This window comes from Embiotoca jacksoni, unplaced genomic scaffold (genome assembly GCF_022577435.1).
Source record: "Embiotoca jacksoni isolate LCO1_2020_lvr unplaced genomic scaffold, fEmbJac1.0.p SCAF_66, whole genome shotgun sequence".
Taxonomy (NCBI): Eukaryota; Metazoa; Chordata; class Actinopteri; family Embiotocidae; genus Embiotoca; species Embiotoca jacksoni.
The window spans coordinates 4,746-32,500 of NW_027185421.1; the positions used below are offsets into that span (position 1 = coordinate 4,746).

Below are 27,755 nucleotides of genomic sequence, written 5' to 3' on the forward strand. Positions count from 1 at the left end.
CTTTGCAGATATGACTCCAACGTTGATTAATTTGCGACCGCAAAGATTTTAAATCCTGGATTTTATACATTTGAGTATATCTTCCACTAAAAATCATCAATGATAATAATCATCATAATCATAAGCTCAACTCAAGCCAGATAATTGTGTCACATGAGGCTCAGCTTATCAAGTTGCGAGTGGGTAGTTTTAGAGTATAAGTTACAATAATTAGTCTTTTTTTTCTGCTTATTAGAAGAGATACCGACTCTTTTAAACGACAGAACTGCTCCAGAAAAAGATGTAAGAAATGGACAAAGCCAGAGGAGACCTCCTGTCTCAAGTTCACAGCATCACTTTGCATAAGACACCTGGATATTCTTTTAAAGCACCCTTGGGGAGCTCCAAAGTCTCGACCTTCACTATCAATATCCTTATTCACAATGCTACAGCTACAAAACCACTGTAATTCAAATAAAAGTACAGAGATTAGTTGCTCTGGAGAACCCTAAGCTTCAAAAAGAAAACAACAATGAAAATAAGTGCTGCACAAAGGGGAATTGTCCTCAATAAAAATGTTGGACAACTTTGTTATTAAATGAAAACAATCAGAGTCGAAAATATAAAAAACTTTTCAGAACAGTTTGGAAGTCGAAATGTTTTCCATATTGCAGTACAGACCTATTCAGTTGTCTGAAAAAATGCAATCAGTTGTAGTTTTTTTTCAAATCACTTTATCAAATTCAATAATCTACTTTGTTCCATTTTAGTTTGACATTGTGGACTCAAACTTCCGAAAATTTCCCTGCATGAATCATCTGTTTTACCTGCTGATTTTCATACTTGCTTTTCAATATCTCCAGGAAATTGATTTACATTTATTTGAAATTCATATCAGCTCAAAGCCATATCTGAGAGCTATAAACACTAGTTCAAGTCTGAAGCCATAGTCTGGCTGTTTCAGATTGTCTGAAGGTGGATTTTTGCTGTACTATCTGCTGTTCTGGTGCTATGCAGCTTTTCAAATTCATTTATTATTGGGGTTTTCAGTGAAATCACAAATGGATACAGTGCATTGGATTTTTGTCATCTTGGGTAAGAGTCATGACTGCTTCTACAGAATTTAATTGGCGTGATTGTTCGTTCATTTTCACCACAGAACAGTTTATTATCTTCCTTGGAATCATTGAGTTGAGAATTACAGGCATGTCAGAGAGTTAATTTACAAAGGGGCAGTGAACTCATCTGAAGCCTTTTGACCGACCTTGTTGTCCTTTAACTTTATACAGATGGAAAATGTTATGAATTAGTATCAATAGTAGGAACAGGATAGACAGAAACTCTTGAAAAAAAAATTCCTTTAAAGTGTCTTCAGTTTAGGAAAACAAAATTCCTCACATCCATACCAGACTCGTAGAGATACGGCGTGTGAAATTGTTTGTAAACATATTCTCACTTAAAGTTTTGTTTATTTTAATTACCACAAACTACAACATATTAAGTATTTTTATAGCTTGGGAAGTCTGTTAGCAGGTCACAGTGAGAACTTGGTGGCAGTCGGGTATATATTCAGATGGTCGCAAGTGGTAGGTCAGTAAAACATTTTTGCCCAAAGCCTCCTTATGTTAATCCAGCCATGGTCTAAGGACCAAATTATGGTGTTTTAGAACTACTTTGTAATATATGATTAGAAAATCTTGTCCAGCCACACTGGAACAGAGAAGGAGAGGTAGCCTTGAAGAAAGGGAGGCGTAATATCGTTTTAAAACTGGGATAGTGGCTCTCATTTTCAAAAAATCTCTCCAAGGAGACATTTGCTGTGTTCCAAATCACATACCAGGTAGTCACTAAAGTAATTTGAGTGCATAAGTGTGATCATACTGTCACGTAAAAAGAACATGCAGTATAGGATGAGTATCCTGATGGTATATGGTAAAAGTCAACATATCTTTCAAAAAATAGGATTTTGCACACTTTACAGGATTCATTAATTGGAAAAGAATTCAATAACTTTAGTGTTTTTCAGTTTCCTGTCACCAAAATCATTTAACATATCAAGTTAAAAAATTCCTCAGAATTATGCAACAACACATTTTTCTAAACAAAGAATTGTATAATAAAAAACAGGACACAATTGACATGTGAAATGATTTTTTTTTTTTTTGCACCAAACTGTCAAAGAAATGAAGTTATCCAAAAGCAAAAAAAAAAAACACACTTTAGGTAAAACCACATAATCCTAAAATGTAGATGTGTGAAATGATGTAAATTCATTCTGGAAAAAGGAGCCTTAAAATGAAGTACTGAAGGGAAAGAATCACGTTTGGACTGTCAGATTTGACTGTATATGGGTAGTTGTTGATATTATTGTTCAATAAGAGTTTTGAGTGCACAAAACCTGTTTCTGCTACGTTCAAATGTTACGGTCATTTCCAGTAAGTGCAGATCAACATGCGATTTGAGACAAAGCTACACTGTCGGCATGTAAGAGTACTATACGTGAGTGTACTCATTAGAGTACTTGACTTAGAACACAGCAAATGATAGTGTTGCACGGGGTTGTGTACTTGGAAATACCTCAAACAGTAAAGTAATAAATAAAAAATGTGTTATCATTGTGAAATAAAGGGATTTCAAAACTATTCAGACGAACCATTCAGAATACGATTTTCAGTGTTTCACAGTTAAATATTCTCTCTATCATCAACCTCCAGGATTTGGCCTCACTTCCTGCTCTCCTGACAACTTTCGTGAATACCACCATGTCAACTTAAAAATGAACTGGAACGATGCACAGCATTACTGCAGAGTGAAACACACCGACCTGGTGACCTTTGAAAGCATGGAAGACATTAACAGGTTAAACAGGCCTAGTTATGAGACCGGATATGCATGGATCGGACTGACTGATGACCCAAAATCCTGGAGAGGAGTTATGGGCAATGATGCAAACTCCTGGAGATGGTCGGGGACTGGTAAAACAAGTACAACTGGTTACCACAAGTGGAAACCAGGAGAGCCGAATAATCAGGTTGGAAATGAAGCCTGTGTCATGATGTCTGACGGTGGAACATGGGGTGATGTTAATTGCAAGAACACAAAATATTTTGTTTGTTACCAAGGTAAGAAACATTTTGCGTTTATATTGTGTTTTATGAAACTGCTCTCTGTTGCTGAAAGTTTTGAGACTGTTTGGATCTGGTCAAAGTGAGTGGTATATAACACCTTCAATGATATCACAGTGTAATGACACATTATACTTAATTTCAACGTGACTACAGTAAGGTGAGATGTTGTTTACAGATGATTGTAGCCACCAACTAAACATCTAGTTGATTATGGCTGATTCTATAAAGACAAGAAGCAACACTGTCAAAAGTCCTCTTTAATTACTTTTTATGGCTGCACACTGGTGATCAGGCTGTCTGTACTTAAGTACATCTGTATGTTCTATTAATGTGAAAACATTATTTCATAACCACTCACCTCCAGATAACCCAAATGTATGTTTTCAAACACCAACAACTTCACACAACTACTGCTATGGTTCATCTCACACTAGCTTTATTTTTCTTCTGTTGCAGCTGTAAATCCTTCGGGCCAGAAAACATATACTCTAATTACCAATGTAGTGACATGGGAGGATGCCCAGACGTACTGCAGAACACACCACACAGACCTGGCTACGATTGAGAATGATGAAGAAAACACACAGGTGATGTCAGTTAAGTCAACAAATGAAGTGTGGATTGGTTTGTACCGGGTACCGTGGAGGTGGTCGGACAAGACCAACAGCTCCTTCAGAAACTGGGGGAGTGGACAGCCAGGTAACTATGGTGGTTACCAGCAGTGTGCAATGGAGGAATTAGACCATAGTTGGAATGATGACAACTGTAACAACGAATACTCCTTCTGGTGCTATAAAGGTGAAAATAAATTTAAACCTTGAAAATACATTTCTCTCATTTAAAAAAAAAAATGCAATAATGACTCTATCCTTGGTTTGTGATCATGTGTTTGTTTGACTGTCCAGATGTACGAGTGAAGACAATGGTGAGGATGAAGATGCACTCGACTGCTGATCTTTCAGATCCATTTATTCAGGCTCAGATCCTACAGAAGGTAAATCTCACTCCCATATTCTCTGGTTCTCTCATGCAAAAGCACAGAAACAATTCTGGACCATCCTCCAGACTTCCACATCAGATGATAGGATTCAGTGTGAAGGTTTCAGGCGTCATGTTTACACTTCATACTGTAGTCATCAACTTTCAGATATCGGACTTCAATATCAGATATCAGACTTCTGTTCTGCTCTTCTGTTCCTCGTTTTGGTGCTCAATAATAGACAAATAAGAATAGTAATAATTTCCTCCTATTAGGAATTTGATTCAAATGTTGTCATAACCAGGGTATGAATTATTGAGTTATGATCACAAGGGTGTTTAATGAGGTCACAGTTACCTTCGCTCATGAGTATAAGTCAGTGTGAGGTGACTCCGGCCTTGACCTTTGACCCCCAAAATCGTATCAGTCCATCCTAGAGTCTAAATGAATGTTTGTGCCAACCTTGAAAAAAGCCCTTTAAGGATTCCTGAAATATTACATTCACAAGAATGAGGAAGATGTGAAGTTACAGTGATCCTGAGCTTTGATGCCAAGTGAGTAATTGTGTTATATTTGAAAAAGTTCAATTCAGCCATTTCTGAGATATCCTTTTAATGATAATGGTTCAAATTGTGTTTACAGCAAAAACTGAAAGGACATAAACAATGTATTAATTGTACATTATGTTACATTACTCCTTTAATTAGTTTCTGCTTCATGAAGTTAGTTTTCACTTGTGTCATTTTTATTCCCTCTCAGCTTGGTGAATTGATAACCAACAAGACTCTACTGAATGACTTCAAACTGAGGTGGAATATTCAACCCAAAAAAGAAAACAAGGAGCAGACAATGATGAAGCCAATGGATGAAGACATCCCGTTTGATGGGTAATATTTACAAGCTATAAACGTAGAATACATAAAACTATGATTAATGTAGCTAGATGACTTTGATATTCAAATCATCATCTTGATAGCGTCGTTCTCCTTGACAGATTATAAATAAATGAATAAAGAAACGCTGAATTTGATCGAAGATACTTGGCCAGCCGTCAATATACCTGGGTGACCCGTTCAAGAAAGTCTATATACGAGATACACTGCATGTTGTTTCAACCTTCCACAATCTACTCAGAACTGGGTCGTGGGCTACTGGTAGTTCACAAGGTACAGGTTGGAGACCTCTGACTTTAACAGTACTGTCACTTTTATTTCCTCCAGCTAGGTGCAGTGATAACCAACAAGACTACTGAATGACTTCAAACTGAGGTGGAAGATTCAACCCAAAAAAGAAAACAAGGGGAAGAGAATGATGAAGCCAATGGATGAAGACATCCTGGGTGATGGGTATAATTTACAAGCTATAAAGGTAGAATACATGGAACTATGATTAATGTAGATAGATGCTTTGGATATCAAATTCCAGTAAATAATACTGTAAAACAAAACATGTTGTCATCTTAACTTATCTTAACCTCAATTGCTGACTTGACTCAGATATGATATAATCAGGGTACCAACTTGGCTTTTCCCATTTGGCAAGAAGCTGTTTCTCTATAAAATGCTTTAAAATGTGCTTAAAAAAAAACTTGTAACTGCTGTTTTGTAACTGTAACATACACATCACATGCAGATATGAACACACACTGTCATCCATCATCAAACTCACATTTTTTGCTTTTCTATTGATTTTATTGTTTTTGATGTTGTTGTCATAAACATTTTGTTTTTATTTGTTTTTCATTAGTTTTATGTAGTCATAATATTTCTGTACTGTATATCCTTTGTGTTTTCTGTAACTTTGTGAACTTTAAAAATTACCTGGGTGGAGGCTTTCAAGAGACTAATTTACTTTTTTGACTTTGTGTACACTGTATTGTATCTTTTTTTCATCTTTGTAATATTTGTCTTTTCAAAATTGTGCAAAATGAATCTTGCTCAGGAAAAAAATGAATAAAGCGAACGAGATGATATGACACTCTTGTGAAGAATTACATGAAGTATCTTGCACATTTTATGAGTAACTAAACTTCAGACAGAGATGTCGTGTTTTGCTGCCCTCTCTGGTGGAACGACCTTTGCCAAACTCATTTTTATGAAGACATACTATATTATAACCTTTTTTTGGTGACATAGTATTGTATGACATTTTTAGCACATTTTTGACAACCTACTATAGTATGACATTTTTTGGACATTTTGGACGGCATTTGTAAGACATTTTTTTTTTCAAGCAATACTAAAGTATGACATTTTTTGGACATTTTGGACGGCATTTGTAAGACATTGTTTTTTTCAAGCAATACTAAAGTATGACATTTTTTTGACGACATACTAAAGAATGACATTTTTTGGACATCTCTGAAGACATACTGTCGTATGACATTTTGTGGGGGTGTCTTTTTTTTAGACTTTCTTGATGACATTCTATAGCATGACTTTATCAATTTTTCAACGAAATTTTTTTGGACATTTCCGGCAATATATAGATAGATATACTTTATTGATCACACAAGCCCATTTTTTTTTTAAACATTTGTTCTCTTCCCATCAGGGGATTGAACTTCGGTCTCCTTTTTGGCAGGCAGGGACGCTCAACCCTGTACTACAATGAGCCTTTTGTAAAATATCAAACACCATTACATTTTACTGACATTCTGGACCACATACTATAGTGACATTTCTTTGACTTTTATTGACGACATTAATGAGTGTATAACATTTTGGACGACATACTATGGCATGACTCTTATCAAATTTTCTACTAAACGTTTTTGACATTTCCGACAATATATAGATCGATATACTTTGCTGATCACACAAACATTTTGTGTTAAAGATTTGTTCTCTTCCCATCAGGGGTTTGACCTTAGGACCCCTGTGTGGCAGGCGGGAACACAATGAACTTCTTCAGCCAAGTCATATACCAAAAGTGCAGACCAAATACCATAGGACAATATTTTTTTGACACTTTGAAAGACATACTACTATGACAATTTTTTTTTACTTTTTTGACTACACACTATGACATTTGTTTGACTTTTTTTTTTGACATACTATCATATGTATTTTTTGGGGGTAAATTTTGGATGACGTACTACAGTATGACATTTTGATGATAACCACAGTTGTGGAACTGATTATCTTTAACTGTGGGTTTCTCCTTTTTTAGCCAGCTCAGCCAGAGAAAGCCTGGGTATGTTGCACTCGCTTTGAGTACACGCCTCATGACGCACACCTGTGTTTATTAGTGTTTGGTAACAGCTGTTTCGAAAAGAGTTTGATTGAAATGTTGAAATGTTCTGCTTTATTTATTTCTCTATTTATTCTGTCCAGTCTTTTTTTTTGGGGGGGGGGGGGGGTTAATATAGGCTTTACGTGAAGCTTCTTTTCACAGCTTTTAACCCTATTGTACTTTACACACAAGTCTTATATTCGTAAATCTAAAAGAAAATTATCATTAATTCAACGCCCAATAGAAAACTAAATCTGCTGATAATAATACTGTGAAATTTTACAAGTTGTTAGATTAATTAAATCTAATGTGATATAAACTGCAGTTGAGACAGAAAGCAGCACAATCTGCTGTTCTGCTGAACACTTGGTTTTCATAGGGATGGATCTCCACCTAGTGGTGAACAGTAATCACTGCTGTTCAGTGGATTTAATATTTGAATTTAATAATTTCTAATATTACATATACTTAGACATCAATAACCACACAGACCACACAGTATTCTTCACTTTTTTTTATTCATACTATATCATATTTATATTCTATTTTCATCAGATATTTATACATATATATATTTTTATATAGTTATTTACATATGGCCTTGATGCCAGTAAAAGAAACCGATATTTCAACAAAATGACAAAAACAAGTGTCAAAATTCAGTGCTGTGCTGCAAACACAGTTTGATTTAAAAAAGAAAAAAAAGAAAAAAGTAAAATCCAGAAGGTGGGAAAATGACAAAAAGAAACACGTGTTGTGATTACATGTACATGATGCCGTGTCGCACTACTCGTGGGTTTTGTGTCACATCGTTTTTCTGCTCCAGATCTTGTGCAAATGTAGTGTTTTGCTTTTTGTAAATGGCGTCATCGACTCCCCCCGGAAATCACCATGCGGGAGGTTCCCGTGCACATGAACACGTAAACAAAATGCAAATTAAACATACGACGCTCTATATATATATATACATATACATATGTATATATATATACATACACACACCGAGACGAGGAGCAGATGCTTTCCGAGGCGAGGGGAGAAGATCCGAGTAATAGTTGTCTACTTTAAGTACAGCCATGCATTAGCAGCGTCATCGTCACACGTTCTTCGATGTGTTTTTTTCTGATAGCTTGCCTTCCTCGTCACACACGTAGCAGTCTTTAAGTATTGGACCACGCACACATGTATGTAAAGTACAGTACATATCGTCTCTCACATTCACCCGCTCGTCACAGAATACACTTTGGAATTAAATGGCTTTTTTGGAGGAAAACAACAACAACAACAACAACAACAACATTCTAATCCGAATCTTCCCGACTAATCAGATTCTACTTTGTCATAAGGTCGTAAAGCCAGTTAAGTACTCGTCTTTCTCTGGAGAATAAAAAGTAAAAAAACAACAACAAAAACCTCTGACACACGTGTACTGCCGTGTGTTTGTGTGCAACAAGCGTAAGCGGTCTCTTCTATAAATACAGTACGTCTTAAATCTCGCTCTCTCTTCTGACCCCACGTGGCCTACTTAACAAAAATAGAATAAAAAATAACTTTTCATACAATCTAGAAACAAAACTGGGTTGGTTGAATACGAGGGGTGAGGAGGAGGAGGAGGAGGAGGAGGAGGGAGCCCCCCCCCCCCCCCCCGGGAAGAAGCCTTTAAGGGTGCACTTTGAACGAGAGCAGTTCCTCCGAGTGCACGTTGTTGAGTGAACGCAGCTCGGGCAGTTTGAGCAGCAGCTTGGTGAAGGTGGTGGCCGACTCGTCGCCGTGGTTCTGCATCACCAGGTTTCGCAGCGCCCGGATCAGTCTGTCCTGCAGGGCCTCCACCGGGTTCAGGTCCTGGATCCCCGAGCGGTCTGAGACGGAGACGAGACGGAGAGGAGGACACGTTAACACCGGAGACGCAACAGCAGATCGAAAAAAAAAAAATCTTTATATATATATATATATATATATATATATATATATATATATATATATATATATATATACACACGCGTTCTTACCGGCTGAGACGAGCACCACGGCGGTGAAGAGGCTCATCTCGTCGGCGTCGAGCCGCAGAGCCGCCAGCTTCTCGCTGAACTCGCACATGGAGTTGAGCAGCTCGCCGGCGCCCAGCGACCGCAGCGTGTCCAGGCTGTAGCGTTTGCCGCTCAGGAAGGTCACCGTGCGCTCGGCCACGTTGAACAGAGAGGCGAACCGGACCATCAGCACCTGGCGGGTCGAGAGAGAGAAGAAGAAGAGTTTGTCATTTGTTTGCAGCACACTGAAGACTGAATAATTCTGATGCCGTTTTTTTGTCCGTTCAGCTTTTCAGTGGACGTTATGATGTCACACTAAAAGCTGAAGGTTAGTCAGCGTTTCGGGAGCACCTGATTGAACTACAACTAAAATATCTGAAACGACGTCACGGATTTTGTGAAGTCTCTTTTCATTTCCATTCTGTTATCGGAACAAATATTAGTCGGCTCTGTTTGAGGAAGCCGCGGTCGGCTCGCGCAAAAAACCAACACGGCGCGTCGACGCTCGGCCTCTCACCTCGAAGGTCCCGGCCTTCAGCAGGCTCACTTGGTCGTGCTCGGGGAGGTCGCGGAAGCCCGGGATCCTCTTGGCGAACTCGACCACCTCCCGCACGGCGGGGGTGAAGCTCATGGAGAACTCCTCCCAGATCTCCTGGCTGGGCTTGCGGGGGTCCACGTAAGGTGAAGTGTTCATCGGGCAGACCTGGAGAACACGGAGGACCTGAGAGTTCATTTCAAGGTAATCGGAAAGCGGTCTGGTGTTCTGCTGCGAGACGAAGAAACCAACGACTCACCAGGTGTGCTCTGCTGCTCACGCAGCCGGTTGGTCCACGGTAACCACATGAGGCAGTTTGTGTATTGAAGTCATGCTGTCTTTGGCTGTCTTCTGACGGTTCACAGCTGGGGGCGCTGCTGAGCTGCTGCTGCTGGTAGACTCCTCTGTCCTCCCTGTAAGCAGAGTTGGTGACGTGCTGGCCACCGCTGTAAACTTTGTGCCGGTAGCCGCCCGCCGCCGCGTTGTTGTTGTTCCAGCAGTTCCAGCTCTCCTGCCGCTGCTCCTCCTCCGTGCGGCCTTCGGCACCCGTCTCCGGGGCGACCGGCGAGGGCGTGGCCTGGCCCCGGCGCGCCGACCTCTGCTGGCCGAACGCGAAGGCGCCTTGGTGCTGCCTGCTCACCGCCACGACCGCCTCGTCCTCGCCGCTGTCCGACCCGCAGGACGACGCCGAGCTGGAGTTGGTGTCCATGGAAACCACCGACTCAGAGTCCTGGGCGCACTGCGGGGAGGAGGGGTTGGAGCAGGACGGAGACTCGGAAGCGGCGGAGGAGGAGGAGGAGGAAGAGGACGGCGAGGCGCTGGCGTCGCCGGTCATGGCCTCCATGGGCAGCGGGAGGCTCTGGTGGCCGTGCAGCATGCTGTGCAGCTGGCTGTTGTTGCTCATCATGTTGTTCATGGCGTTCTGCATCTCCAGCAGCATCCTCTGCTTCTCTCTCTTCGGGATGCGACCAAACCTGACGGCTGACAGAGAGAAAAAAAAAATGACAGATGTTATTTTGACGAATTAAGGAGCACGAAAAGAATCAACAGGTTGTTGTACTGTGGACCGACAGATGGGGAAAAAATGAACGTGACTAACATGATCTACTCTGTCTTCTGAAACTAAATGTGTGTTTGGAAACATCACCATCGTCACACAACCAATGCTATGGTTCTTCTGACACTAACTTTACTTTTCTGTCACTGTAGCTGCAAATCCTTCGGGCCAGAAAACATATACTCTAATTACCAATGTAGTGACATGGGAGGATGCCCAGACGTACTGCAGAACACACCACACAGAGCTGGCTATGATTGAAAATGATGAAGAAAACACACAGGTGATGTCAGTTAACTCTATACATGAAGTGTGGATTGGTTTGTACCGGGTACCGTGGAGGTGGTCGGACAAGACCAACAGCTCCTTCACAAACTGGATTAGTGGACAGCCAAATAATTACGGTAACCAGCACTGTGTAACTGAAAATTCAGACCATGGTTGGCTTGAAGAGAACTGTAACAAGGAACACTCCTTCTGGTGCTATAAAGATGAAAAGAAATACAAACCTTATAGATACATTTCTCTCATTTTCTTTTGCAATGCAATAATGACTCTTTCCTTGGTTTGTGGTCACGTGTTTGACCGTCCAGATCTAAGAGTGAAGACGACCATGGTGAGGATGAAGATTCACTCTACTGCTGACCTTTCAGATCCAGCTACTAAAGCTCAGATCCTAAAGCAGGTAAAGGTCATTACAATATTCTCTGGTTCCACAGGCCTCAGACTTCACGTTTACACCTCAGGTATCAGAGCGACAAGGGTTCGATTTCAGACGTCAGACAAGAGTCTTTAAGTTTCAAGTGTCAGATTACCGAATCGGGCTTCAGGCTTCTGACCAAAAGTATCAGATCTGAGATGTCAGAGCTGAAGAATCAGGTTGAAGTTACTGAGGGCAGGTATCACGTGACCTCAGACAAATGTGTACTACATTAACATTAAACAAAATGATCAAAAAGAGCCTTGACTATGTACTATGGTAACTCCCAGTCCTCAAGTGAATCTGTGCTCCATCAGCAAAAATAACATCAAATTAATAACATTTTAATTGTACGTTATGTTCCATTAATACTAATTATTTTCTGCTTCAGGAAGTTAGATTCCCCAAAACACTACTGTCACTTTTATTCCTTCTCAGCTCAGTGCAGTGCTAACCAACAAGGGTTTACTGAACGACTTCAAACTGAGGTGGACGTTTCAACCCCAAACAGAAAACAAGGAGCAGACCGAGATGAAGCCAATGGATGAAGACATCTCTTGTAACTGATAATATTTACAAGCTAAAAAGGTGTAATACATGAAATTATTAGTAATGTAGCTGGAAGTCTTTTATATTCAAATCATCATCTTGATATCGTCATTTTTGACGTCGGTAGAAGACTTTGTTAACCAAATGAGTTTGTTTTGTAAAACAAAACACGTTGTCATCTTCACTTGCTCCCTGTTTTTACTAAATCTCGTAGTGCCTGACGTGTGTTAGGATCATTATTTTCTTATTATCAGAGTGAAGTAATGGGGTATACTAAACTGTATTTAATTCTGGTATTTATTTCTAGTTTATTACACGTGACATTGAGTTACTAGCACACTGGCTGTGGTCTGAATTCTCAGCTGCACAATGCTGCTGTTAGAAGCTTTCTGTGAATACATATTTTTGATTGTTACCTTTAAAATGTTTCAACTGTCTTTTCAGGACACCTTTAGGCATCTTTGTACAAAAGGTTTTGGGCCAATTAGTTGGGCCCTATTTTAATCTCCTTTTGCGCAACACAGGTGCACACAAGATGCAAGAAGGTGTGGCAGACTTCTTAAGTTTTTTGATGAACACAAATACAGGTGCTACTCTGCTACATTTTGCTGGAGGTGCAAACCTCTAACATCATTTGACATGGTGTAGAATTGCATCATTTTCCTGTAATGTTAGCTGATGTACATTTGATGTTATATTGAGCTCGTTTGCAGAGTGGAGTTCAAAGGAAAATACACAGATGACGGCTGCACGAGTGATCTTTTTTTTCATTTTTTTTTAACCTGTATCCAGGAATTATAATGTATGTAGCTCAGGATTTAATGTTTGTTGGTAATGGTAAACATGGACGGGAAACATGTCATCTTACCGTTATCAGATTGTCAATTTGAATATTCAAATATAGTCATGCAAAAATGCTGCAGTGTCAAGCTGGAACCTTTTGAGATCAGCAGAATTTTTATGTTGAAAAGAGCGACTCCAGCTTTGGCTGATTTGAAAGAAAGGGAGGTACAATATCATTTTAAAACTGGGATAGTCGCTCATATTTTCAGAAAATCTCTCCAAGGAGACATCTGCTGTGTTCCAAATCGCATTACAGATAGTCACTTAAGTAATTTGAGTGCATAAGTGTGTTCATATTGTCAAGTATAAAAAAATGTGCAGTAAACGATGAGCAAACCCCGAACATAATTTTACATAGTTTAGAATTGCATCATTTTCATGTCATGTTAGCTGATGTACATTTAATGTTGTATTGAGCTCGTTTGCCGAGTGGAGTTCAAATGAAAATACACAGATCTTTTTCTGGTGTATCACTGACAAGAAATGATATTGTATGTAGCTCGGGAAACTGGGCAGCCTGGAAAAGGTGGTGGAGAGGAGGATACTGAAGAAATTATTATCCATATAGGATAATCTGGACCAGCCTCTTCACCATCTGCTGCAGGGACAGCGGAGCACTTTCTCCAATAAACTCCTTCAGCTCCGATGTCACAAGGACAGATACAGGAGATCATTCCTGATACAGGAGATCATTCCTGATACAGGAGATCATTCCTGATACAGGAGATCATTCCTGATACAGGACATCATTCCTGATACAGGAGATCATTCCTGCCCACTGCAATAAGACTGTACAATAACTCACCTCTGGCCAAATCAATCTCACAACAATAACGCCGTTGGTTGTTTGTTTTCTTCTTTGTTGTTTGTTTAGATCCTTGCACTATTGTTTAGTTAGTTTTAATTTCATTTAATTATTCTATGTTATTGTATATATTGTGCATTTTTTATACTTTATATTTTTACCCTGTTGTTTTATTGCTTTCCTGTACCTATCATGCTGCTGTAGCGAAAACATTTACCCTTCTGTGATTAATAAAGTAACTATTTCATGTTTGTTGGTGATGGTAAACATTGGAGAAAAAAAATCTCTTCTCACCTTTTATCAAATTAGCTATTTGGATATTCAAATATAGTCATGCAAAAATGCTGCAGTTTCAAGCTGGAAACTTTTGAGATCAGCAGACAGTTTGCGTCGACACGACTGACTGCAACTTCGCCTGATTTGCCACTGCCATCAGTTAAAATGACAAACTTTATACATGTAAGTATATCTTCTATTAGCATTGGTTTAACTGTTATCTTCTTGCTTTTAAAATCATCATTATTGTTATTATTTATGTTAGTCATAGAAATGCAGTCATAATTTTTGCACTACTAGTAGTAGCAGCAGCAATGGAACTGACCTGTTTTACCTACTGTTACAATAAATATACCATCATTTATATTATCAAGCAAATACATCCAAAGTTCAATATATTTCATTCATATTAATTTACCAAATCTCAAATTTTCATCGACATTTATTTTAGTTTGAAGTTGTGTAATTCAACCTTTTGGCAAACCTCCAGTTTTCTGGCGTGAACATTCAATCTCATAAAGGAATTTTGAAACTTGAATTTCAATAACTTCAAAAATCAATTACTTTAATTTCAAACTCATATCACCTCAGAAACTTCATGAATACTAGAAAAAGTTTACAACCATGATCAAGTGAATTCAAAATGTAGTCTTGCATGTATGTATTAGTTTTAAGGTGGATTTTGATTGAATGGCTGCTGTCCAGGTAAATGTGTTGTTCTGTTGTTCTTTCTTTTAGTTTTCAGTGACGTTGTCAGTGCATTTGACTTTTGTCTTCTTGGGTAAGAGTCAAAGTTCCTTCACAAAACTTTATGGTGATGGTTGTTGGTTTGTAGAAATCATATAGTTCAGAGTCTTCCTTTGAATTATAGAGCTGAGAAAGACCGGCCCGGAGGAGAAAGTACATTTACAGAAGTGCAGTGAACTCAACCAAAGTCTAACCATTAACCTCATTCATAATTTAGTGCTGATTTAAAACCTTGGGAGCATTAATTATAGATACAAAGCATATGCGTACAGAAACCCTTAACCAGCTCACATTTAAAAGCGTCTTCAGTTTAGAAAAACATTTTGTCATCACATCCATACCAGACTCGTGTGTGAAAGTTGTCTGTGAACATATTCTCACTTGAAGTTTTGTTTATTCAAATGACCACAAACGACTACATGTTAAGTTTGGTTATGGCTTTGGAGTTCTGTTAGCAGTTCACAGTGGGAAATTGGTGGCAGTCTAGTATATATACAGACGATCGTAAAGTCTTTTTATCATGTTAATCCAGCCATGGTCTAAGGACAAAAATATGGTGTTTTAGAACTACTTTGTAATACATGATTAAAAAACCATGTACAGCCACACTGGAACAGTTAAGGAAAGGTTCCCATCATGAAGAAAGGGAGGAGTAATATCATTTTAAAAATTGTATAATGGCTAATATTTTCAGAGCATCTCTCCAAGGAGACATCTGCTGTGTTCCAAATCACATTACAGGTAGTCACTTCAGTATTTTGAATGCATACGTGTGTTCAAACTTTCAGATATATAAAACATGCAGTAAACGATGAGTATCCTGATGGTGTACTTGAACGGTCCAGAAATATATAGTGTGAGGTGAGATGACGCATCCGTCTCACCTCTTTAAAAACTAACATTGTAGCTGCTACTACTTGTAGCTGTAGCTGTTGTGGAAAACCACAAAAAGGGCTGATTTTCACCACAATGCTGCTGTTGGTCAGAAACAATGTTTACCATATTTCCATTTAGTAGCGGCGGTGCACAGCTGTTAAAATAGGACCGCCGCTGCTGCAAAGGTCTTTTTTTGAGGATTTTGAGGAGAGGAGGTGATTTCTCTGTCTGGTCTCTTTAAAAACTAACATCATATTATTTTGCACAACGGACGTTTCACAAAAAGATGAATATGTATCTAAACTTTGCACTGAGCTGAAAATGAGAGCAAAACAATTCTATCAACGAGTGATCACGTTTTCAGGATTCTTAAACACCGAAGCAAAAACTGTCGTGGAGCTTCTCGTGAGTGGCACATAGTAAAATTACAGCAAATACACTCATCTGGAAGGAGAACGAGGAGACACAACCTCCGTATATGTAATAAATCAGCAATTTTAAACTTTCCAAATAAAACAAAACAGCCACCCTCGGAGCTGAATAGATAAAACTCGTCTGTATGTACAGCTGGCTGTGAGGCGAGTGTACAGACCGTCTACAAAGTGCAACACTGAAGACAAGCAAAAAAAGTGATTTGTTAAAAAAATATTTAATTTATTAAAATATATATTTTAAAGAGTGTACTCATTGGAGACCATGACTTAGAACACAGCAAATGATAGTGTTGCAATGGGTTGTGTACTTGGAAATACCTCAAACAGTAAAGTAATAGATCATGAACTTATTAGTATTATTAAATGAACAGGATTTAAAAATGATTCAGACGAACCATTCAGAATACAAAATCAATGTTTCGCAGTTAAATATGCTCTCTATCATCAACCTCCAGGATTTGGCCTCACTTCCTGCTCTCCTGACAACTTTCGTGAATACCACCATGTCAACTTAAAAATGAACTGGAACGATGCACAGCATTACTGCAGAGTGAAACACACCGACCTGGCGACCTTTGAAAGCATGGATGACATTAACAGGTTAAACAGGCCTAGTGGTGAGACCAGATCTGCATGGATCGGACTGACTGATGACCCAAAATCCTGGAAAGGAATTATGGGCAATGATGCAAACTCCTGGAGATGGTCGGGGACTGATAAAACAACTACAACTGGTTACCACAAGTGGAGTCCAGGAGAGCCGAATAATTACGTTGGAAATGAAGCCTGTGTCAAAATGTTGAAAGATGGAACATGGAGTGATATTAATTGCAAGAACACAATATATTTTGTTTGTTACCAAGGTAAGAAACATTTTGCGTTTATATTGTGTTTCTATGAAACTGCTCTCTGTTGCTGAAAGTTTTGAGACTGTTTGGATCTGGTCAAAGTGAGTGGTATATAGCACCTTCAATGATTTCACAGTGTAATTACACATTATACTTAATTTCAACATGACTACAGTAAGGTGAGATGTTGTTTACAGATGATTGTAGCCACCAACTAAACATCTAGTTGATTATTGCTGATTCTATAAAGACAAGAAGTAACACTGTCAAAAGTCCTCTTTGTTTACTTTTTATGGCTGCACACTGGTGATCAGGCTGTCTGTATTTAAGTACATCTGTATGTTCTATTAATGTGAAAACATTATTTCATAACCACTCATCTCCAGATAACCCAAATGTATGTTTTCAAACACCAACAACTTCACACAACTACTGCTATGGTTCATCTCACACTAGCTTTACTTTTCTTCTGTTGCAGCTGTAAATTCTTCGGGCCAGAAAACATATACTCTAATTACCAATGCAGTGACATGGGAGGATGCCCAGACGTACTGCAGAACACACCACACAGACCTGGCTATGATTGAGAATTATCAGGAAAACACACAGGTGATGTCACTTATGTCAACAAATGAAGTGTGGATTGGTTTGTACCGGGTACCGTGGAGGTGGTCGGACAAGACCAACAGCTCCTTCAGAAACTGGAAGAGTGGACAGCCGAATAACTACGGTGGTTTACAGCACTGTGCAGTGGAGGATTCAGACCACGTTTGGATTGATATGAACTGTACCAAGGAACACTCCTTCTGGTGTTATAAAGTTGAAAAGAAATATAAACCTTTTCAATGCATTTTTCTTTTTTTCTTGCGGCAACTTTAGGCATCACACCTCAAAATCAGACTTTAGGATCAAAGCGTAGGAATCAGTCCACATGTCTAAGACTTCTCACATTAAGGTTCAGATTTCAGACATCACACATTAGTTTTTAGATCTTAGCGAGCACACTTCCGATCAGATTTCCGGCTTCATCTGTAACACAACATTTTATGTAATAAGGAAAAAGAATGGGTTTTGGAACGAGTATATTTCCTTTCGATGGATCTCCTTCTTCCTTTTTACATACTGCAACTGGTTGAAGCTTTAGCACCACCAACTACTGGTACTTTGCATACTACATTTAACATGTATATGTATTGCGACATACTACATATTTTTCTGGTCTACTGAATAGAATGGTGGTGGGGATACTAGAACACAGCAGATCTCAGAGCTATTCATTGTGATAACTCCCATTCTTCAAGTCAAACTGTGCTCCAACAGCAAAGTAACACATGGAATTAATCTTGTTTTAACAGTGCATGATGCCACATTAATACTTTAATTATATTATGCTTTATGAACTTAGATTAGTAAAGCACCAGGTGTGATTTCTGTTTCCTTTCAGCTAGGTGCATTGATAACCAACAAGACTCTACTGAATGACTTCAAACTAAGTTGGAAGATTCAACCTAAAAAAGAAAACCAGGAGCAGACAGTGATGAAGCCAATGGATGAAGACATCCCGTGTAACTGATAATAATGTGTTCTAAATGAAGTTAATTAAATACTCTAGCAGACAACTGCATTATCCTTCACATATTAAGCTTGATGAAACAACAGAGTGAAAAGTAGTTTTGCTGCACTCTCTGCTTGATAAGGTTTTTTCACCTCTGACCTCATCCAGCATCACTGCTGAGTGAGGTCTGAAATGGGCCTACACTTCACTGCAGGGAGAAATCAGCAGGTCAGCAAGTTTTCAGGAGGTGTTCAGTCACTTTTTCAAGATATCTGTTTCCACGTTCTTATGTGCAAGTAGTATATAACGATGAGCTTCAGAGAAACTCATACAATGAATGAAAACATACGCTTACCTGTCTTTGCTCTGTTTTAAAATTATGATCAATTAATGACAGATTTTCTAGTTTGTGTGTGATCACAGTAGATATTTAATAATAGGAAGGGAATCTTTTTCCACCTCTGACTAATCACTTTGTTTTATTTCAGGGCACCTTATAGTGTAATACTGCCTATTCATTAGATGTTGTGTGACTGTAGCTGGAAACTGTGCTTTTTTTGTGTGTTTATTCTGCTGTACTGGCTTCAAACTGAGGAGGAAGATTCAACCCAACAGATAAAACAAAGAGAAGAGAATGATGAAGCCAATGGATGATGACATCCTGTGTAACTGATAATATTTGCAAGCTACAAAGGTAGAATACATTAAACTTTAATTAATCTAGCCAAATGAATTTATTTACTGATTTAGATGCTGTAAAACAAAACATGTGATCTTCACTTGTGCCTTATCTGCATACTTGACTCAAAATCAAATGTTGTTCACAGAAACAAAAAAAAACACAATTACAAATCTGATGAGAAGCCTGTTTTTAGCTTTTAACTTTAAGATGAAGGCTGTTGTTTTCTCTGCACGTCCAACATAAAACTTATTTAATTTATTGACAAAGCAAGACGCTCATTGATGATCTATGGAGAGACTGTTTGCTCGTTGCTTCCTCCTCAAATGACTGTGGTGGAGTTATGATGTGCTAGATTTACCTGGTACAGTTTGCACTGCACCTCTTTTTCATTTACTCTTCTTTAGGAGTTCAACAAATAACTTTTTGACGGCTTGAGTTATCTTTGTATGTTTTCCCTGTTTGTACTGTAGCATCTAATCTCACCTGGCAGTAACGTTATCTTCTTCTTTTGCCGGTTAATGACAGTAAAAGCTAAAAGCTTTTCGGTGCATTGCTGCCACTTTTGAAGCCGTTAAAAACAACAGGTGCAACACAAGATGAGAAATTATTCCATTTCTTTTGGTTTAATAACTATTGGAAAATGATGACCTGTTTCTTGCCTTTATGTTACTGCAGCCAGATCGTCAGCGCATTAGCAGATTCAGAGAACCTTATACAATGAGTGAATATCTACATGGTCTCCTGTCTTACATGTGTTTTAATGATTCAATGATGAGTGATTAAAGTAGAGACTCAGTAAAACAATGACACATATATATGATATAGCAACTACAGTTATAATTTAAGGGCGTGTTAAAGTGTATTACTGTGCATTCTTTTGGTGTTTTTTGACGGTAGCAATTCAATTAAATCAATTTCCTGGCAACACAGAATTGTCCATTTATTTCAGTTATATTTTTCTTGCAAATGTAGTTTATTGCGCATCACATGTAGTTACTAGCACATCAGCTGTGGTCTGAACTCTTAACTGCACAGTGCTGCTGCAACGAACTTTCTGTGAATAAATATTTTTCATTGTCACTTTGAAAAACTTTCAGCACATTTTTAAGGTACTTTGTTCAAAGGTTTTAGGTCAATTCATTACGTTATTCCTTGTGTTTCCCTGGCATCACGTTGATGTTCTTGAACATATGATTTGGTATTGCTTTACAACTCATTGTATTTAATTCTGCTGGCCACGTAAAATTCCCAGTGTAATCTCAAAGTGGGATAAAACGTAACTTGTTGATGAACCAAACATTGTAAAAATCAAGGTGACCTTTGTCAGACCAGCTATTTGGATATACATTTACATGTACATATAACCACGCAAAAAATGATTCAGCCGAGTACTAGATACTTCTGTGGTCAGCAGACATGTCTTTGCAGATATGACTCCAACGTTGATTAATTTGCGACCGCAAAGATTTTAAATCCTGGATTATATACATTTGAGTATATCTTCCACTAAAAATCATCAATGATAATAATCATCATAATCATAAGCTCAACTCAAGCCAGATAATTGTGTCACATGAGGCTCAGCTTATCAAGTTGCGAGTGGGTAGTTTTAGAGCAGAAGTTACAATAATTAGTCTTTTTTTTCTGCTTATTAGAAGAGATACCAACTCTTTTAAACGACAGAACTGCTCCAGAAAAAGATGTAAGAAATGGACAAAGCCAAAGGAGACCTCCTGTCTCAAGTTCACAGCATCACTTTGCATAAGACACCTGGATATTCTTTTAAAGCACCCTTGGGGAGCTCCAAAGTCTCGACCTTCACTATCAATATCCTTATTCATAATGCTACAAATTATTTACAGCTACAAAAACACTGTAATTCAAATAAAAGTACAGAGATTAGTTGCTCTGGAGAACCCTAAACTTCAAAAAGAAAACAACAATGAAAATAAGTGCTGCACAAAGGGGAATTGTCCTCAATAAAAATGTTGGACGACTTTGTTATTAAATGAAAACAAACAGAGTCGAAAATATAAAAAAACTTTTCAGAACAGTTTGGAAGTCGAAATGTTTTCCATATTACAGTACAGACCTATTCAGTTGTCACATTATCTTGAATTTAAAAATGTATGGGACAATTGGGATTTTAAAAAAAGAAAAGGATTGGATCGAGACGTGGTATCAGGAGATCGTCGATATCAAATGACTTGGATAGCGATCATCAGCTAAACAAATATTATTGAAAAAAAATGCAATCAGTTGTAGTTTTTTTTCAAATCACTTTATCAAATTCAATAATCTACTTTGTTCCATTTTAGTTTGACATTGTGGACTCAAACTTCCGAAAATTTCCCTGCATGAATCATCTGTTTTACCTGCTGATTTTCATACTTGCTTTTCAATATCTCCAGGAAATTGATTTACATTTATTTGAAATTCATATCAGCTCAAAGCCATATCTGAGAGCTATAAACACTAGTTCAAGTCTGAAGCCACAGTCTGGCTGTTTCAGATTGTCTGAAGGTGGATTTTTGCTGTACTATCTGCTGTTCTGGTGCTATGCAGCTTTTCAAATTCATTTATTATTGGGGTTTTCAGTGAAATCACAAATGGATACAATGCATTGGATTTTTGTCATCTTGGGTAAGAGTCATGACTGCTTCTACAGAATTTAATTGGCGTGATTGTTCGTTCATATTCACCACAGAACAGTTTATTATCTTCCTTGGAATCATTGAGTTGAGAATTACAGGCATGTCAGAGAGTTAATTTACAAAGTGGCAGTGAACTCATCTGAAGCCTTTTGACCGACCTTGTTGTCCTTTAACTTTATACAGATGGAAAATGTTATAAATTAGTATCAATAGTAGGAACGGGATAGACAGAAACTCTTAAAAAAAAAAATTAATTTGAAGTGTCTTAAGTTTAGAAAAACAAAATTCATCACATCCATACCAGACTCGTAGAGATACGGCGTGTGAAATTGTTTGTAAACATATTCTCACTTAAAGTTGTGTTTATTTTAATTACCACAAACTACAACATATTAAGTATTTTTATAGCTTGGGAAGTCTTTTAGCAGGTCACAGTTGGAACTTGGTGGCAGTCGGGTGTATATTCAAACGGTCGCAAGTGGGAGGTCAGTAAAACATTTTTGCCCAAAGCCTCCTTATGTTAATCCAGCCATGGTCTAAGGACCAAATTATGGTGTTTTAGAACTACTTTATGATATATGATTAGAAAATCTTGTCCAGCCACACTGGAACAGAGAAGGAGAGGTAGCCTTGAAGAAAGGGAGGCGTAATATCATTTTAAAACTGGGATAGTGGCTCTCATTTTCAAAAAAATCTCTCCAAGGAGACATTTGCTGTGTTCCAAATCACATACCAGGTAGCCACTTAAGTAATTTGAGAGTATAATTGTGATCATACTGTCACGTAAAAAAAAACATGCAGTAAAGGATGAGTATCCTGATGATATATGGTAAAAGTAGACATATCTTCAAAAAAAAAATAGGATTTTGCACACTTAACAGGATTCGTTAATTGGAAAAGAATTCAATAACTTTGGTATTTTTCAGTTTCCTGTCACCAAAATCATTTAACATATCAAGTTAAAAAATTCCTCAGAATTATGCAACAGCACATTTTTCTAAACAAAGAATTGTAGAATAAAAAACAGGACACAATTGACTTGTGAAATGATTTTTTTTTTTTGCACCAAACTGTCAAAGAAATGAAGTTATACAAAAGCAAAAAAAGAAAAAACACTTTAAGTAAAACCACATAATCCTAAAATGTAGATGTGTGAAATGATGTAAATTCATTCTGGAAAAAAGGAGCCTTAAAATGAAGTAATGAAGGGAAAGAATCACGTTTGGATTATCAGATTTGACTGTATATGGGTAGTTGTTGATTTTATTGTTCAATAAGAGTTTTGAGTGCACAAAACCTGTTTCTGCTACATTCAAATGTTACGGTCATTTCCAGTAAGTGCAGATCAACATGCGATTTGAGACAAAGCTACACTGTCGGCATGTAAGAGTACTATACGTGAGTGTACTCATTAGAGTACTTGACTTGGAACACAGCAAATGATAGCGTTGCACGGGGTTGTGTACTTGGAAATACCTCAAACAGTAAAGTAATAAATAAAAAATGTGTTATCATTGTGAAATAAAGGGATTTCAAAATTATTCAGACGAACCATTCAGAATACGATTTTCAGTGTTTCAGTTAAATATTCTCTCTATCATCAACCTCCAGGATTTGGCCTCACTTCCTGCTCTCCTGACAACTTTCGTGAATACCACCATGTCAACTCAAAGATGAAATGGACAGACGCACAGCATTACTGCAGAGTGAAACACACCGACCTAGCGACCTTTGAAAGCATGGATGACATTAGCAGGTTAAACAGGCCGAGCTATGAGACCGGATCTGCATGGATCGGACTCACTGATGACCCAAAATCCTGGAGAGGAGTTATGGGCAATGATGCAAACTCCTGGAGATGGTCGGGGACTGGTAAAACAAGTACAACTGGTTACCACAAGTGGAGTCCAGGAGAGCCGAATAATTACGGTGGAAATGAAGTATGTGTCGTAATGTATGGCGGTGGAACATGGAATGATATTAATTGCAAGAACACAATATATTTTGTTTGTTACCAAGGTAAGAAACATTTTGCATTTATATTGTGTTTCTATGAAACTGCTCTCTGTTGCTGAAAGTTTTGAGACTGTTTGGATCTGATCAAAGTGAGTGGTATATAACACCCTCAATGATATCACAGTGTAATTACACATTATAATTCATTTCAACATGACTACAGTAAGGTGAGATGTTGTTTACAGATGATTGTAGCCACCAACTAAACATCTAGTTGATTATTGCTGATTCTATAAAGACAAGAAGTAACACTGTCAAAAGTCCTCTTTGTTTACTTTTTATGGCTGCACACTGGTGATCAGGCTGTATGTACTTAAGTACATCTGTATGTTCTATTAATGTGAAAACATTATTTCATAACCACTCATCTCCAGATAACCCAAATGTATGTTTTCAAACACCAACAACTTCACACAACTACTGCTATGGTTCATCTCACACCAGCTTTACTTTTCTTCTGTTGCAGATGTAAATCCTTCGGGCCAGAAAACATATACTCTAATTACCAATGGAGTGACATGGGAGGATGCCCAGACGTACTGCAGAACACACCACACAGACCTGGCTATGATTGAGAATGATCAGGAAAACACACAGGTGATGTCAGTTAAGTCAACATATCATGTGTGGATTGGTTTGTACCGGGTACCGTGGAGGTGGTCGGACAAGACCAACAGCTCCTTCAGAAACTGGATTAGTGGACAGCCAAATAATTACGGTAACCAGCACTGTGCAGCTGAGAATTTAGACCATGGTTGGCATGATGACAACTGTAACAATGAATACTCCATCTGGTGCTATAAAGGTGAAAATAAATTTAAACCTTATAAATACATTTCTCTCATTTAAAAAAAAAAAATGCTACAATTACTCTATCCTTGGTTTGTGATCATGTGTTTGTTTGACTGTCCAGATCTAAGAGTGAAGAAGACAATGGTGAGGATGAAGATTCACTCTACTGCTGATCTTTCAGATCCATTTATTCAGGCTCAGATCCTACAGAAGGTAAATCTCACTCCCATATTCTCTGGTTCTCTCATGCAAAAGCACAGAAACAATTCTGGACCATCCTCCAGACTTCCACATCAGATGATAGGATTCAGTGTGAAGGTTTCAGGCGTCATGTTTACACTTCATACTGTAGTTGTCAAGTTTCAGATATCGGACTTCAATATCAGACATCAGACTTCTGTTCTGCTCTTCTGCTCCTTGTTTTGGTGCTCAATAATAGACAAATAAGAATAGTAATAATTTCCTCCTATTAGGAATTTGATTGAAATGTTGTCATAACCAGGGTATGAATTATTGAGTTATGGTCACAAAGGTGTTTAATGAGGTCACAGATACCTTCGCTCATGAGTATAAGTCAGTGAGGTGACTGTGGCCTTGACCTTTGACCCCCAAAATCGTATCAGTTCATCTCAGAGTCTAAATGAATGTTTGTGCCAACCTTGAAAAAAGCCCTTTATGATTCCTGAAATATTACATTCACAAGAATGAGGAAGATGTGAAGTCACAGTGATCCTGAGCTTTGATGCCAAGTGAGTAATTGTGTTATATTTGAAAAAGTTCAATTCAGACGTTTCTGAGATATCCTTTTAATGATAATGGTTCGAATTGGGTTAACAGCAAAATCTAAAAGGACATAAACAACGTATTAATTGTACATTATTTTACATTACTCCTTTAATTAGTTTCTGCTTTATGAAGTTAGTGTTCACTTGTGTCATTTTTATTCCCTCTCAGCTCGGTGAATTGATAACCAACAAGACTCTACTGAATGACTTCAAACTGAGGTGGAAGAATCAACCCAAAAAAGAAAACAAGGAGCAGACAATGATGAAACCAATGGATGAAGACATCCCGTGTGATGGGTAATATTTACAAGCTATAAACGTAGAATACATGAAACTATGATTAATGTAGATAGATGACTTTGATGTTCAAATCATCGTCTTGATAGCGTCGTTCTCCCGGACAGATTATAAATAAATGAATAAAGAAACGCTGAATTTGATCGAAGATATTTGGCCGGCCGTCAATATACCTGGGTGACCCGTTCAAGAAAGTCTATATACGAGATACACTGCATGTTGTTTCAACCTTCCACAATCTACTCAGAACTGGGTCGTGGGCTACTGGTAGTTCACAAGGTACAGGTTGGAGACCTCTGACTTTAACAGTACTGTCACTTTTATTTCCTCCAGCTAGGTGCAGTGATAACCAACAAGACTCTACTGAATGACTTCAAGCTGAGGTGGAAGATTCAACCCAAAAAAGAAAACAAGGGGAAGAGAATGATGAAGCCAATGGATGAAGACATCCTGGGTGATGGGTATAATTTACAAGCTATAAAGGTAGAATACATGGAACTATGATTAATGTAGATAGATGCTTTGGATATCCAATTCCAGTAAATAATACTGTAAAACAAAACATGTTGTCATCTTAACTTATCTTAACCTCAATTGCTGACTTGACTCAGATATGATATAATCAGGGTACCAACTTGGCTTTTCCCATTTGGCAAGAAGCTGTTTCTCTATAAAATGCTTTAAAATGTGCTTAAAAAAAAACTTGTAACTGCTGTTTTGTAACTGTAACATACACATCACATGCAGATATGAACACACACTGTCATCCATCATCAAACTCACATTTTTTGCTTTTCTATTGATTTTATTGTTTTTGATGTTGTTGTCATAAACATTTTGTTTTTATTTGTTTTTCATAAGTTTTATGTTGTTATGTTTTTTCTGTACTGTATATCCTTTGTGTTTTCTATAACATTGTGAACTTTAAAAATTACCTGGGTGGAGGCTTTCAAGAGACTAATTTACTTTTTTGACTTTGTGTACACTGTATTGTATCTTTTTTTCATCTTTGTAATATTTGTCTTTTCAAAATTGTGCAAAATGAATCTTGCTCATGAAAGCAATTAATAAAGTGAACTAGATGATATGGCACTCTTGTGAAGAATTGCATGCAGTATCTTACACATTTGATCAGTAACTAAACTTCAGACAGAGATGTCGTGTTTTGCTGCCCTCTCTGGTGGAACGACCTTTGCCAAACTCGTTTTTGCATATTTAAATACGTGCAAGATCAAATGCAGGAAAAAAACAAAAAAAACAAGAAGATTGGCAGATATGAGTGAATCTGATGATGGGAAATGTGCTGCTAACAGTTGAAACACTTGATTTTAAACCTGAGCATATCTTCTATTAATATCTATTTAGATATACTAAAGCAGGACAGCAGAAGAACATAAATCACTCAAAACATTCACGTCAACATCCAATCACTTCACTAGTTTTACCTTTTCAAAGAATTATCAGATAGCAATAATCCTTCTGGCATTTCTCAAAAATAGCGATCTCCCATTATATTCCTGAATTATGACATTGGATCATTAGATAGCTCAGTGGTACAGTAAAGTTGAACTTTGACCTTTTGGTTACAAAATGTTATTTTAGTCTATTAGACATTTGATGGAAATGTTGTTATAATTAACGTATGAATTTGAGTTACGGCCACACGTGTTTTTTGAAATCTCGTGTTACAATAATAGCACAGATGTGAGATCACAGTGACCTTTGACCCCCAAAATCAAATCAATTCACCCTTGGGACCAAAGCAATGTTTGTGCCAAGACCGAGGAAATACCCTGATCTTGAGGAATTGCATTCGCTGGATCGGGACGGACAGATAAATAAAACCTGAAACCAGAAATCGTCTGTCTACGGTTGTCCTCGATTTAGAGGCATGATTGCTTGTGTTTTTATAGTTTTTTCTTTGCAACCACTTGAGCTATCCTGTTCAACCTGAGGT

The 27,755-nt window shown here is 37.9% G+C and overlaps 1 protein-coding gene across 1 annotated transcript in view; it reads right to left on the bottom strand.

Moving 5' to 3' along the window:
* Positions 1-8,952: 8,952 nt before the first annotated feature.
* Positions 8,953-27,755, bottom strand: part of LOC138213979 (nuclear receptor subfamily 1 group D member 2-like) — a 23,482-nt gene continuing 4,679 nt past the window's right edge. The window contains exons 3-7 of the mRNA XM_069175325.1: positions 11,245-11,314; positions 10,142-10,863; positions 9,865-10,050; positions 9,330-9,540; positions 8,953-9,179 (exon numbers count right to left, since the gene is read on the bottom strand). Coding sequence (XP_069031426.1) covers positions 8,980-9,179; positions 9,330-9,540; positions 9,865-10,050; positions 10,142-10,863; positions 11,245-11,314 — 1,389 coding nt within the window. The 3' untranslated portion in view covers positions 8,953-8,979. The remainder of the gene's footprint in view (positions 9,180-9,329; positions 9,541-9,864; positions 10,051-10,141; positions 10,864-11,244; positions 11,315-27,755) is intronic.